This window comes from Equus asinus, chromosome 20, assembly GCF_041296235.1.
Source record: "Equus asinus isolate D_3611 breed Donkey chromosome 20, EquAss-T2T_v2, whole genome shotgun sequence".
NCBI classification, from domain to species: domain Eukaryota; kingdom Metazoa; phylum Chordata; class Mammalia; order Perissodactyla; family Equidae; genus Equus; species Equus asinus.
The window spans coordinates 90,581,069-90,596,763 of record NC_091809.1 but is presented as its reverse complement, the minus strand read 5'-3'; the positions used below and the strand labels follow the sequence as shown (position 1 = coordinate 90,596,763).

Below are 15,695 nucleotides of genomic sequence, written 5' to 3'. Positions count from 1 at the left end.
GAATTGTTGTATTCCATTCTATGGATAAAGAAACTGAGGAATAAAGAAAATTTTATAAGATCAAATGTCTTAAAAATGATTGAACCAAGATATGACGTCAGCCTCATGGCAGAGTGATCTTGCCTGGGACTCTCTTCCCTCCAACATACAATGAAAAGGAGCATCCATACTCAAGCAGAGGACATCCTAACACAACAAAATGTAGGGCAGAGAGGCTGGACCCCCCATCAGAGGAGCTGGAATGGGGTAAGAGAGAACTTTGCTCCCTCCCCTAAAGTCTGCAATCCACCACCATGGGAGGATCCACGAGGGAAGGAAGTGGGAAGGGGATGCTTGTTCACAGGAATTCCAAGGACTATTTAGGATCCTTGAGGCCTAGAGGGAAGCATTCTAAGGGGGTGAAAGCTTACTTGGGGGGTGACCTAATCAAGCCAACATCCCAGGAGACCAGATAATGAGAGCAGAGTGAGAAAGCCCAGAGAACGTACAGGACAAAGCACTCCTCTCCCCACCCGCCCTGTTCCCACTCCACTGCCTGGGATCTTGGCTGAAGAGGGAAGCCTCAGGATATGTGGCTCTCTACCCCCATCCAGTGGCGATGCACAGTAACTGCAACCAAACAATATCAGAATGCAAAAGACCTGACCCACCTTCTCTAACAACATCAGACACAACATCAAATCTCCAGACCAGAGAGAAAACAACAAATACCCAGAATTCAGTCCTGAGGACACAGAAATATGTAATCTAAATGACAATGAATTCCAAATAGCTACCATCAAAAAACTCAACAGCGTAAAAGAGAATGTAGAGTAACAATTCAACTAGTTCAGGAGCTACTTCACAAAGGAGATTGAGACTATAAAGAAGAATCAATCAGAAATATTAGAGATGAAAGACACAATGGAAGAGATAAGACAAAATACAGATTGCCTGAACACTGGAGTGGACATCATAGAGGAGCATATCAGAATGGTCAAAGATAGACATGTTGAAACACTCCAGACAGAGGAGGAGATTGGACTAAGACTAAAAAGAAATGGAGAAAGTCTCTGAGAAATATCTGACTCAATGAGGAAATGCAACATAAGAATTATAGGTATTCAAGAAGGAGAGGAGAAGGAGAATGGAGCAGAAAGTGTGTTTAAAGAAATAATAGCAGAGAATTTCCCAAACCTAAGGAAAGAGAGGGAAATCTGTGTTGAAGAGGCTTCCAGAACACCTAGATTTATCAATGTAAAAAGACATTGTGCAAGGCATATAGTAGTAAAACTGGCAAAAATGATTGACAAAGAAAGTACACAAAGTGCAGCAAGACAGAAGAAAATAACCTAGAAAGGAACCCTTATCAGGCTTTCAGCAGATTTCTCTGCAGAAAACTTACAAGCTAAGAGAGAATGGAAGAACATTTTCAAATCTTTAAAAGACAAACATCTTCAGCCAAAAAATACTCTATCCAGCAAAAATATCCTTCAGAACTGAGGGAGAAATAAAAACTTTCCCAGATAAACAAAAGCTAAGACACTTTGTAGCCAGAACACCCCCTCTACAAGAAATCCTCAAGAAGGTCCTCATACCTGAAAAAAGAAGGGAGAAAGGATCACAAACACAGAGTAAGGAGTTAAATAGGCAGACAGAATCAGAATAGGATAGCAAATAATCAACTATAACATTAAGCTAAAGGGAAGGAAAACACCAAAAACAAAGATAATCCTGTCATTTTAACCACAAACTCACAACACAAGATGGAATAAGATATGAGAAGAACAACTTAGGAGTGAAGGAGGAAAGGTACTGAATTGGTTTAGACTAAGGAAATAGGAGGCCATCAGAAAATGGACGATCTTATACACGAGATTCTGAATACAAAACTCAGGGAAACCACTCAACAAAAAAGCAGAAAAGAGACACAAAAAGTAAATAAAGAGAAAACAAAGAAACACATCACAAAAAACTACATAATTCAATGCGTAGAGCAAAACACAAAGGGCAAGAAACAAAGGAAATGCAGAAAAACCAGAAGGTGAGTGATAAAATGACAGTATTAAGCCCTCATACATCAATAATCTCCCTAAATGTAAATGGATTGAATTCTCCAATATAGAGACATAGAGTGGTGAGATGGATTAAAGAACAAGACCCATCAATATGCTGCCTCCAGGAAACACATCTCAGCTCCAATGACAAACACAGGCTCAGAGTGAAGGGATGGAAGATGATACTCCAAGTTAATGGTAAACAAAAGAGAGCAGGTGTTGCAATACTTATATCAGACAAAGTACACATCAAGATAAGACAAGTTAAGAGAGACAAAGAGGGGCAGTATATATTGATGAAAGGGTCACTCCATAAGAAGAAATAACACTTACAAATATCTATGCACCCAACACAGGAGCAACAAAGTTCATAAAGCAACTATTAACAAACCTAAAAGAAGATGTTAATAACAACACAATAATAGTGGAGGACCTCAACACTCCACTCACATCAATGGATACATCATCAAGACAGAAAATCAGCAAGGAAACAATGGAATTAAATGAAAAGCTAAACCAGTTGGACTTAATAGGCAGATATAGAACACTCCATCCAAAAAAAACAGAATACACATTTTTCTCAAGTGCATACAGAACATTCTCAAGGATAAACCATATGTTGGGAAACAGGGCATGCCTCAATAAATTTAAGAAAATTAAATAATAACAAGACCTTTTCTCATCATAATGCTATAAAGCTAGAAATTAACTACAAGAAAAAACCCAAGAAAGAGACAAAGATGTGGAGACTAAACAACATGCTATTGAATAAGGAATGGATCATTGAAGTAATTAAAGGAGAAATCAAAAAATATCTGGAGACAAATGAAAATGATAACATACCATAACGACTCATATGGGATGCAACAAAAGCCATATTAAGAGGCAAATTCATCTCAATACAGGCACACCTTAACAAACAAGGAAAATCCTAAATAAGCAATCTCAAATTACACCTAAATGAATTAGAAAAAGAAGAACAAACAAAGCCCAAAGTCAGCAGAATGAAAGAAATAATAAAAATCAGAGCAGAAATAAATGCTATTAAAACAAAAAAGGCATAGAAAGGATGAATGAAACAAAGAGCTGGTTCTTCGAGAAGATAAATAAAATTGACAAACCCTTTGCCAGACTTATAAAGAAAAAAAGAGAGCAAGCTCAGATAAACAAAACTAGAAATCAAAGAGGAGAAATAACAGCAGACACCACAGAAACACAACAGATTATAAGAGAATACTATGAAAAACTAAATGCCAACAAAATGGATAATCTAGAGGAAACGGATAAATTCTTAGACTCTTACAACCTCCCAAAGCTGGATCAAAAAGAAACAGACAATATGAGTAGACCCATCACAAGGAAAGAGTTTGAAACAGTAATCAAAAGCATCCCAAAGAATAAAACCCCAGGACCGCACAACTTCTCTGAGGAATTCCACCAAACTTTCAGAGAGAATTTAATACTTATGCATCTCAAGCTACTCCAAAAAATTAGGGAAGATGGAATGCTTCCTAACACATTCTATGAGGCCAACATCACTCTGATGCAAAAGCCAGACAAGGACAACACAATAAAGGAAAACTAAAGGCCAATATTGCTGATGAATATAGATGCAAAACTCCTCAACAAAATTTTGGCAACCTGAATTCAGCAACAAACCAAAAAGATCATATATCATGATCAAGTGGGATTTATACCAGGAACATAGGGATGGTTCAACCTCCACAAGTCAATCAACATGATACACCACATCAACAAAGTGAGGAATAAAAACTACATGATCATCTCAACAAATTCAGAGAAAGCATTTGACAAGATCCAACAGGCATTTATGACAAACACTTTCAACAAAGTAGGGATAGAAGGAAATTACTTCAACATAGTAAAGGCCGTATATGACAAACCCACACCCAACATCATACTCAATGGGGAAATACTGAACACCATCCCTCTCAGAACAGGAAAAAGGCAAGGATGCCCACTATCACCACTCTTTTTCAACATAGTACTGGAGGTTTGGCAAGAGCAATTAGGCAAGAGAAAGGAATAAAAGGAATCCAAATAGGGAGTGAAGAAGTGAAACTCTCGCTGTTTGTAGACGACATGATCATACATATAGAAACCCCCAAAGAATCCATCAGAAAACTATTAGAGATAATTAACAACTACAGTAACGTTGCAGGGTACAAAATCAACTTACAAAAATCAGTTGCTTTTCTATACTCCAATTACAAACTTACATAAAGAGAACTCAAGAATACAATTCCACTTACAATCGCAACTTAAAAGAATAAAGTAGATAGGAATAAATTTAATGAAGGAGGTGAAAGACTTTACAGTGAAAACTATAAGACATTACTGAAAGAAACTGATAATGGCACAAAGAGATGGAAAGAGATTGCATGCACATAGGTTGGAAGATTAAACATAGTTAAATGTCCATACTACCCAAAGCAACCTACAGATTCAATGCAATCCCGATCAGAATCCCAATGACATTCTTCATGGCAATAGAAAAGAATCCCATGATTCATATGAGGCAACCAAACACCACCAATTGCTAAAGCAATCCTGAGAAAAAAGAACAAAGCTGGAGGTATCACAATCCCTGACTTCAAAACGTACTACAAAGCCACAGTGATCAAAACGGCATGGTACTGGTACAAAAACAGGCACACGAGTCAATGGAACAGAACTGAAAGCCCAGAAATAAAAGCGCACATCCATGGACAGCTAATTTTTGACAAATGTGCCAAGAATACACAATGGAGAATAGATAATCTCTTCAATAAATGGTGTTGGGAAAACTGGACAGCCACATGCAAAAGAATGAAGGTAGACCATTATCTCAAGCCATACACAAAAATCAACTCAAAATGGATCAAAGACTTGAAGATATGTGCTGAAACCATAAAACTCCTGGAAGTTAATACAGGTAGTATACTCTTTGACATCAAACTAAAAAGGATCTTTTCGAATACCATGTCTTCTCAGACAATGGAAACAAAAGAAAAAATAAACAAGTGGAACTTCATCTGACTGAAGAGCTTTGCAAGGCCAAAGAAACTAGAATCAAAACAAAGAGACAACCCACCAATTGGGAGAAATATTTGCAAATCATATATCTGACAAGGAATTAATCTCCATGATATATAAGGAATTCACACAATTGAACAATAAAAAAATAAACAAACTGATCAAAAAATGGGCAGAGGATATAAACAGACATTTTTCCAAAGAAGATATACAGAGGGCCAATAAACACGTGAAAAGATGTTCAACATCACTAATAATCAGGGAAATGCAAATCAAAACTACACTAAGATACCACCTTATGCCTGTTAAAATGGCTATAATCACCAAGACTAAAAATAACAAATGTTGGAGAGGGTGTGGAGAAAAGGGAACCCTCATACACTGCTGGTGGCAATGCAAACTAGTGCAACCACTATGGAAAACAGTATACAGATTCCTCAAAAAACTAAAAATAGGACTACCATACAACCCACCTATCCCATTACTGAGTATCTACCCGAACAATTTGAAATCAATAATCCAAAGTAACATATGTATCCCTATGTTCATTGCAGCACTATTTACAATAGCCAAAACACAGAAACAATCCAAGTGCCCATCGACTGATGATTGGATAAAGAAGATGTGGTGTATATATATACAATGGAATACTACTCAGCCATAAAAAAGACAAATTCATCCCATTTGCAGCAACATGGAAGGACCTGGAGGGAATTATGCTAAGCGAAATAAGCCAGACTGAGAAAGACAAACACCAGATGATTTCGTTCATATGTGGAATGTAAACAAACACATGGACAAATAAAACAGTTCAGTGGTTACTAGGGGAAGGGGGATGGGGGGTGGGCACAGGGGGTGAAGGGGAGCACTTATGTGGTGACAGTCAAGAAATAATGTACAACTGAAATCTCACATTGAAGTAAACTACTATGAACTCAATTAAAATTAAAAATTAAAAAAATGATAGAACCTAGATTAATAACCAGATCTTCTGACTGCTGAACCAAAATTATTTCCCATTGCACTACTTCCATGCTATCTCCCTGCCATGAGTCTGGAATGACACCTCTTTGATGAAACCTTTTCTAGGTTCCAAAGTGAGCAAGTATCTCTCTCTCCTTGGAGTTCTTAGAGCACTTTGTTTGTGCCTCTCTTATAGCACATGTCACATTCTATGTTCATTATAGTGTATACTTATTATTCTACTTAGAATACCAGAAGTTCCTGAAGGGAAGAAACTACGACCTACATATTTTTATTCCAAAGACTGTATATCACAGTGCCTTATACATAATAAGAGCTCAATAAAAGAGGATGCAATTTTTGCAGCACATGAACAAATGAATGTATTGGTTACCTTATTAACCCACTTATGTTTCTTTTGCTGATTTTTGAGTAACTTGGTGTTGCATTACCTTGCATATAGTAGCAACAGAAAAAGGCCACACTCTACCCACAGGTATAAATAAATATGGTCCAGGTATAAACAGCAATTGATAGGTGGATGGAGATTCAGCTCCCCAGTCCAGGTCCCCTGGACATAGTTTTGGCAGCACACATAGAGTTTCCCTAGTGGCAGGAGAGACTGAGTGTAAGTGAGCCTTCTGGGAAGAAGACGTGGGCAAAAGATACATGTGTGTTAAATATATTCTCCTGCCTCTGCTTCTGTCTTCTCATATTAGTGCTGCAATACCTATCATACAGTCTAGGCAGAGACCAGATATGGGTCTCCAGGAAGTATAAAAATCTGTAGCCCAGTCTTCCTTCCCCTGATTGGTGTAAATGTCTGAAAAATTGTCCACTCTCAAAGAGAGGTTAGATAGACCACAGCGAGTGGTTAAAGGTACCAGGTGAGATAGGTTGATTCCTGAGGAAAACTCCAAGGAAGACAAGGAGAGACTTAGAGAGATGGCGGCAGGAACCATATTGGGTAGGAGAAATGATATTGTCAGGAATGAATGAAGAAATTAAGATTCAGATCATCTTTACCCAAGGTTGGGGAATTTTTGGCAGGTGTAGGAACTTGTAGGTGTTGGATCAGGGGCACAAAGGATACACTTCTTGCTCCAGAAGTCTGCCAGAGTCTGTATTGTCTCTTGAGAACAAGAATATATAGGACTGAAGAAAAAAGTAGTTACATAGTACAACGAAATGATTTCTATCCTCGATACCATAGACATCCCAGAGCTCAGTGCTCTCAGTTATGAAAACGAGGAAGAGAGTGAGAGAGGATTCTGCACCTCTCCATGCATCAAAGCAGAGCATGCTGAGAGGTTCATTTGTGGTGAAAAAAAGTGGAGAAGAATATGAAGTAACAGGGGTGTCCTTGAATATCTGAAGCCAATACGTTAGAGAGAGGATAGGAAAAAGGCAAGGGTGATCTGTAACACACAGCTCCTCAAAGATGCTATAGTCCTGTTCTCCAGGAAATCTGGCTTACCACATTCCCCTAGAATATAACAGAAAAAAAGTGAGTAACAGAGAGATAATGAATGGTCTTGTGTTCTTATGAACACATAGGAGTGAGTACCATGTATGAGTCTAGTGTGACATAACATAATAATAGCTAACATTTACAGAGAATAACCAACAGCCAATTCCTATGTTAAGTGCTTTCCCTGCGTTACCATATTTATTCTCATGACAAACCAGTAGGTAGGCATTATTAACATTATTCTATTTTACAGCAGTGGATGAGGCAGTACATAGCTGTTAAATATTCTGTTTAGGGTGACACAGCTAGTAGCCTTGTTCTTCCTCTAAAGTCAGTGTGCTTAACCAGTATGCAAAGGTAAATGCATGGGAAATTGTGTGACTGATAGTGAAAATGTGGAATGTTTACATCTCCTGAGGAAAAGCCTCGGCATCCTTCCTACTTGGTCTAAGACATGGGAAAACTCAGTACTTTCTGCTCCCAGAACCAGTTGCTTTTCTCAAGGAAAAGCAATGGATCAAAGGCATGGAAAACTAGGCCAGGAACTACTTACTAATGAGCCACATCAGAGTGAAGGTGTTGGTTGGAGGCCTGGGAGTAAGGTCTAATTCCTTTCCACCCAGCAACTAGGGCTGAGCTCCTCTGATGTGTGCTGCTATGGAAAGGAGGTCGTGGCACCAATAACATGTATTTCAGTGCCTCATCTTTCTGTCCCTTGCCATGAGCTATATCCAGAAGATTTCTAGTCCGATGGGATATCAGGGTGAACCTCGGTGGGCCTTCCACCCTTTGTACCAAGTGAGGAGTGTGGTGGATAAATTGTTTGGCAGAAAGAGTAAGCAGTGATCTGAAGGTGGGACCTGAACTCTCTATTTATGGATGAGCTTGGCATTTAATAGAGATTCACATTTATTCATGTATTTTCAAGAGATGACCTTGTGGTAACCTAGTTCCTTAACGACAAGTTAAAATAATTGGGCTAGCTCATGCATAATCCCTCCTTTCAACGTTACAACATCTTCCTGTCCTTGTACTATATTTGGGCACTCTCCCACCTCTTGTCTCTTACCCTTCCAGACAGAGCCTGCAACAATGACTCATATTTAGAGACAATGACCTTCCAAGTGACCTGAGACCAGGGATCATATTCAATGTTCTCAAACCCTGTGGATATGTTTGGCATGAAAGTACCCTGGATGTGCAAGCTGGGTGTCCACAGATGTATAGCCTGATGGATAGGTGCCTCTTGTCAGTAAAGACCCTGAGATCACACTTCTTTGCACCTCATGTATTTCTTGTGATGCCAAAGCTCCAAGGGATTCATTAATTCACTTGTTAATCCATGCTCCTTTAAAAATACGTGTGTTTGCCAGTCACTGTCCTAAGCATAAGTTGTGAAGGCCAAAGCCCTACTCACCTCATTGCCACTGATCAAATCATGGCTGTGGTTCATATTCCAAGGCAGGTAATATTTTATATTTGTATAGTTATCACAGAGCAGTTTTAGAACTGCTTTCACATACATATTACTTTTGAACCTATCAATGATAGGACACAGACCAGGGAATTATTGTTATCCCATTTTATTTATAAATAAACTGAAGAATAAAGGCAATTTTCTAAAGTCATATTTCTTTAAAATGGTGGAAACTAAATTAGGAACCATGTCTTCTGACTGCTGAATCAATACCATTTCCCTCTCCACTGCTTCCAAACTAACTTCTTCCTTTATGTCTGGAATGACACCTTTGATGAAACCTTTCTAGATTGCTCAGTCAGAAAACATTTCCCCCACTTTGGAGTTCCTAGAGCACTTTGTTTCTGCATCTTGTATAGGTCGTGTCACATTATACCCTCATTATAGCATATACTTCTTATTTTACTTACAAAACTATAGATTCCCAGAGGGTAGAGACCATGATCTAAAAATGTTTATTCCGAATAATGTATAGCACAGGGCCCTGTACATAATAAGAGCTCAATAAATGCAGAAAGCATTTTCTATAAAGAATAAACAAATTAACATCTCTATTACCTTATTAACCCACTTAGATTTCTTATCCTGATTTCTGAGTAAATTTTATGTTCCTTCAACTTATATACAGGAGTAAAGGGATATGACCATATCATACCCACAAGTATAGATAAACATGATCCAGGTATAAAAAGGAATTGATAAGAGGATGAAGATACATCTTCCTTGTCAGCTGGACATAGTTTGTCAGTGCACAGAGCATTTCCCTAGAGCCAGGACAGACCAGGTATAAATGAGCCTCCTGGGAAAAAGACATGGGCAAAACAGGTGAGTGTTAAATATACTCATCTTCCCTGGCTCAAGTCTTCTTGTCTTAGTCCTGCAATACCTACCACACAGTCTAAGAAGAGACCAGACTTGGATCTCCAGGAAGTATAAAAATCTGCATATCAATTTGCTTCCCATGATGCGTACAAACGTATGAAGGATTTTCCATTCTCAGGAGAAAGCAAATGGATCATGGTGAGTAGTTGGAGTTACCGAGAGAGATTGGTTGATCCTTGAAAGAAGCTCAAGAAAGATGAGGAGGGACTTGGGAAAATGGCAGCACGCATCATTACTGGACAAGAGAAAGAATGTTAAGGGAAATAACTAGAGAAATGAAGATTCAGGGAACACTACATCTTTGCGTAGTTGTGAGGTCTTTTGGGTTTTGAGACAGGGCACAAAGGATATGTTTCTTATTCTAGAAGTCTATCAGTGTCTGTATTATCTTTGAGAAGAAGCACAAGGACTGAAAAATGTACTATAGTACGATGAAAGAATTTCTTTCCTTGGATACCATAGACGTCCCAAAGCTCAGTGCTCTCAGTTCTGAAAGCCAGAAAAATAGAATTCTACATTTCTTCATGCTTCAAATTAGGGCCTGTTGGGACATACATTTTCAGCAAAGAAAATGGAGGAAAATATGAAGTAGTAGGTGTGTGCTTGACTATGTGGAAACAATACTTTAAAGAGAAGATCCAGAAGCTCTGAGTGATCTGCAACTCAGAGCTCTTCAAAGATGCTATAATCTTATAATCAAGGAAAGTTGAGTTATGTTATTCCAGAGAATATAACATAAAAACTGAGCAAAGAAAGAGAATGAAGGATTGAGTGTGTTTAGAAGTCCATGTGAGTGAAAATATGTGAGCACTCATAATTGACTAAATATGGATAGGTGTTATGCAACATAATTTATAGCAGCTAATGCTTGGTCCATAACCATGGGCCAAGTCCTATGTTTAATGCTTTCTGTGTAATGTCTCTTTTAATTCTCACAACACAATCTAGTAAGGTAGGCATTATTATAATTATTCCTATTTTACAAAAGGTGGTATGGAAGTATATACTTGACAAGTGACCTGTACAAGGCAATACGCCCCCTAGGTAATGAAACCAAAACTAAAATCTAAAAATTAGTGCTCTAAACCAGTACGTAAAGGTTAATGTGTGGAAAATAGTGTGGCTGATGATGGAAATGAGGAATTTTATCCATGTCCTGAAGAGTCAGAACTGCTACATTGGTGCTACTTCCTGCTAGGGCTATAACATATTCTCTGCTCCCGGAAACAGATGCTTTTCACAAGCAAAAGCACTTTGTCGAATGCATTGAGGACCGAGGCAAAGAATTCTTTACTAGTAAACTACCTCACAGACGAAAGTGGAAGTGTGAGGCTGAGAGTAAGAGACAGTCTCTTCCCACACATTAAGCCTCACTGAGTTCTGCCCACGTGTGTTGTTATGGAAAGGAGGTGGTGGTGCCAATAACAGGCATTTCAGTACTTCATCCTTTACTCCTTTGCTTTGAGTCACAGCAAGAAGATCTCTAGTCCTGTGGAATATCAAGGTGAACCCTGATTGACCTCTTCCTCTCCATATGCAAAATGAACAGTATATTGGACAAATAATTTGGCAGAAAGAGTGAGTAATGGACTGAAGGCAGAACAGGAATTCAGGCTTCATGGATTAGGGAGGCATTTAATGAAGATAAACAGTCATTGATGTGTTTTCAAGAGATGACTCTGTGGTAATCTACTTCTTTAGCCAAAGATTAGAATTCTCAGACTAGCTCACAAATAATTCTGCCTTCCAGTCTTACAGGACAAGTCTGTCTATGTACAGCACTCTCCTGGCCTTTTCTCTCCACTCTGGTCCAGAACCTGAGACAATGACTGACATTTAGAGAACCTGACCTACCAAGTAACATTAGACCAGGGATCATATCCAGTATTCTCAGAGCTTGTGAATATGTTTGTCATGAAACGACCTTCTGTGTGCAAGCTGAGGATGTGTCCACAGATGTGTAGCCTGATAGAAAGGTGCTTCCTGCCAGAGAAGTGAGATCACACTTCCCTGCCCCAGATCTATTTCTTGTGGATTACAAAGCTCCAAGGGCTTCATTAATTCACTTGTTAATCCATATTCATTTAATATTCATATGTTTGCTTGTCACTGTCCTAGGCATTGGGTTCATTGTCATGAAGGACAGTCTTGAGTTTTGGAAAATTGCAGGGCAGTGAAAAGAAACCTGAATGCATGAGGGGGTTGTGCACTGGGAACGAATGCTATTGAGGCACTTGACCCAGCTTTGGGAGATGTCTTCTAAGCAGAACCTTGAATCTTGAATCAGCAGATAAAGATTGGGGAATGGGCGAAACTGGAGGAGGGAAGAGCGTATGCAGGTGCCAGTGATTGCATTGTGCATGGGAAGCAGAAACTAGTAGAGTGTGTCTCGAGCATGGAATACCACTTAGAGAGTCAAAAGACGTGAGGCTGGAGAAATAGGTGGGGATCAGTATATCAAATACTTCCTATGTGTGATAATGAAAACACTTCTACATTTATCCAAAAGCAATGGGAGAGTCATTAAGGATTTTTTCAAGAGTTATATCATTTTTTAACTTCCACAGACTCTATTCTGAAGAAACTGTGCTGAATCAAAGGACAGCATTCAATGGATTACCCAGATATTAACCTTTGTTTCCTTTCAGGCAGGAAAAAACAAAACTTTGTGCAGTGAGTTCCTAACTGAACAGAGATCCAGAACCAACAAGGGAGAGACTATCACCTATGTTCACTGACAAAGGAGCTGGGAATGACATGCATAGTGACATTCAAGTATTTCATCAGGTAAGTGAGAGTCAGGGGTGGGAGTACATTTTGATTCTGGGAGAGCTCCATGATAAACAAAGAAACAGCAACAAATAACTTTCAGGAATTTGTGTGCTTCACATTAGAAGATGACTCCGTATTAACCAAAGTTATTTTTTGAATTCATTCACAGGGAAGACTGATTTACTATCTTATCTTGATCTCTTGTCTGATGTCATAGTCATGTTCGTTGTTTGTGGTATTGTCACAGAAGACTTCAATACCTCTCAGGGCTCTTAGTCATGCTGGAGGAAAACATCACTCTGGTCAGCGAGTTTATCCTGGTGGGCTTCCCCACTGCCCCATGGCTTCAGGTCCTGCTCTTCTTCCTCTTCCTTGTGGTCTATCTGCTGGTGGTAGTGGAGAATCTTGTCATCATGCTCACTGTTTGGGTCACTGGCTCCCTCCATAAGCCCATGTACTATTTCCTGAGTAGCTTGTCCTTCCTGGAGGTCTGGTATGTCTCTGTCACAGTCCCCAAGATGCTAGATGGATTTCTCCTGCGGAGACGGCACATTTCCTTCACAGGTTGCATGACCCAGCTCTACTTCTTTATCTCACTAGCCTGCACAGAGTGTGTGCTTCTGGCAGCCATGGCCTATGACCGTTATGTGGCTATCTGCCACCCTCTCCAATATTCAGTCATCATGACCACAGGTTATTGTGTGCAGCTGGTGGCTTTCTCCTATATGACTGGTTTCATGATCACCATGATCAAGGTCTATTTCATTTCAAATGTCACCTTTTGTGGTTCCAATGTCATGAACCACTTTTTCTGTGACATCTCACCAATCCTTAAACTGGCCTGCAAAGACATGTCCACAGCTGAGTTAGTGGACTTTGCCTTAGCTATTGTCATTCTTGTCTTCCCTCTTACCACCACTGTCTTTTCCTATGTCTACATTGTCTCCACTATTCTGCGTATACCCTCCAGCCAAGGGAGGAAGAAAGCCTTCTCCACCTGTGCATCCCACCTCACTGTAGTCATAATTTATTACACAGCCATGATTTTCATGTATGTTCGGCCCAGAGCTATTGCATCATTTAATTCCAACAAACTAATCTCAGCTGTGTATGCAGTCCTCACACCCATGTTAAATCCCTTCATCTACTGCCTTAGGAACCAAGAAGTCAAGAATGCTATCAAAAAGACTGTGGGAGTTGTCCAGTGCCTCTTGCTTAGCTGAGCTCTACTTCCTGGAGGAGTCAGTGTTCCAGCAAGGATGTCATCCCCATGACACTTATCATGGTTCTGCATAAAAGCTTGCTCTGTAGATCTAGAATCTTAAAGAAATCATAGCATAGGAAGAGAAAAAAATTTAAAATACTAACATGATACGTTATATATTGCTTTAATCTTGAACTGGTTTTAATACACACTCTATATATTTAATAATTACTTTGAAATGACAGAGTAATAAATATTTAACATATATGAGTTGGTGTTCTTAGTACTTTACATGTAATAGATTATTTATTCTTGTAACACCTCTATGAGTTAGTTGTCATTACTTATCTGATTTTACAGATCATGAAACTGAAGCACACAGAGAGAAGTTAAATATGTTGTCCAAGATTGCACACAATAAATATGAAAGCATTTATTTGAAGCCAGGGACTGTAGCTTATAATCCACTGTATTCAATTCTCTCCGTGTCTAACAGTCTGTGTTAGTGGTTCTGGGGCTCATTAGTTAAAGAACATTGATGCCTGGACAGAATAAGCAATCTCGTCAGTAAAATCTGTGTAGATGTGATGATAATTGATAGTGGTATGGTAGTGATGGTGGTGAGAATGCTATTTGTGATTACACTGAGTTAGTGATGATGGGTTACCATTGATATTAAATATGTGAGGGGATGGACTATAATTAGTTTTTGGGTGGTGAACATGATGTAATCTACACACAATTTGGAATATATTATGATGTACATCCGAAAGCTATATAATGTTATAATCCAATGTTACTGCAATTAAGAACAAATAAATAAATAAATAAATAAAAACGTACGTGTGCTTAAATTTTGAAATCAATAACATAATATAAGCAAACCTCGTTTTCTACTTAAATATGATATACGACAGAACTTGAATTAAAATACAAACCCATTTGTTCCACATTTAATTTTTTAAGTATCTCTCCATAAAGAACTTCTACCTTTCTTCCATCCATGTGATGCCATTACCAAATTGAATTGATTCTGAGATGTCTGAGCTAAAACGTTCAGTAAATTTAAATCCAGATGTTGAGCATGTTGTGCCTAGCTTCTCAGCCTTTTACTGGAAGACTGTATGTGCCACTAGGAAGCACTCGGTTCCTCTCAGAACCAGTACAAGTAAGTTTACTGCACACAACTACCCCTTTACTTTTTCCCTTTTAGTTGTGCTTCTTCTCTTATCAAAGTAAATTAGACTATATTTTAATATCTATAGAAGAATTTCACCCGTATATTTTCCACTGTGCTTCTAATTCACTCACTGAGGTTTACTATCTTCTAATAAATAACATAATCAGAATTTTTTAAAGTTATTTTATTGAGATCATATTTGTTTATAAAATTGTGTAATTTCAGGTGTACATTATTATATATCAGTTTCTGTATAGCCTGCATTGTGCTCATCACCAATAGTCTAGTTTCATCCGTCACCATACATGTGTGCCCCTTTACCCCTTTCGCCCACCTGTCAACTCCTTCCCCTCTGGTAACCATTAATCTGTTCTCCGTATCCATGTGTTTATCTTCCACATATGAGTGAAATCATATGGTGTTTGTCTTTCTTTATCTGGCTTATTTCACTTCACATAATATCCTCAAGGTTCATCCAAGTTGCTGCAAATGAGACCATTTTGTCTTTTTTATGGATGAGTAGTATTCCATTGACTATATATACCACATCTTCTTTCTCTATTTATCAGTTGATGGGCACTTGGGTTCCTTCCATGTCTTGGCTATTGTGAATAATGCTGCAATGAACCGAGGGGTGCATAAATCTCTTTTTATTGTTGATTTCCTATTCTTTG

General features: G+C 38.6%; 2 protein-coding genes across 4 annotated transcripts in view; one reads left to right on the top strand and one right to left on the bottom strand.

The window, feature by feature from the left end:
• LOC123278917 (olfactory receptor 2AG2-like) overlaps positions 1-15,695 on the bottom strand; it is a 410,069-nt gene that overhangs the window by 111,042 nt on the left and 283,332 nt on the right. The gene's annotated exons all lie outside the window — the stretch shown is intronic.
• Positions 9,088-13,953, top strand: LOC106837589 (olfactory receptor 6B9-like). The gene has a single exon (XM_014851236.3). It carries the CDS (start codon positions 12,916-12,918, stop codon positions 13,858-13,860), a length of 945 nt encoding a protein of 314 aa, XP_014706722.1. The 5' UTR covers positions 9,088-12,915; the 3' UTR covers positions 13,861-13,953.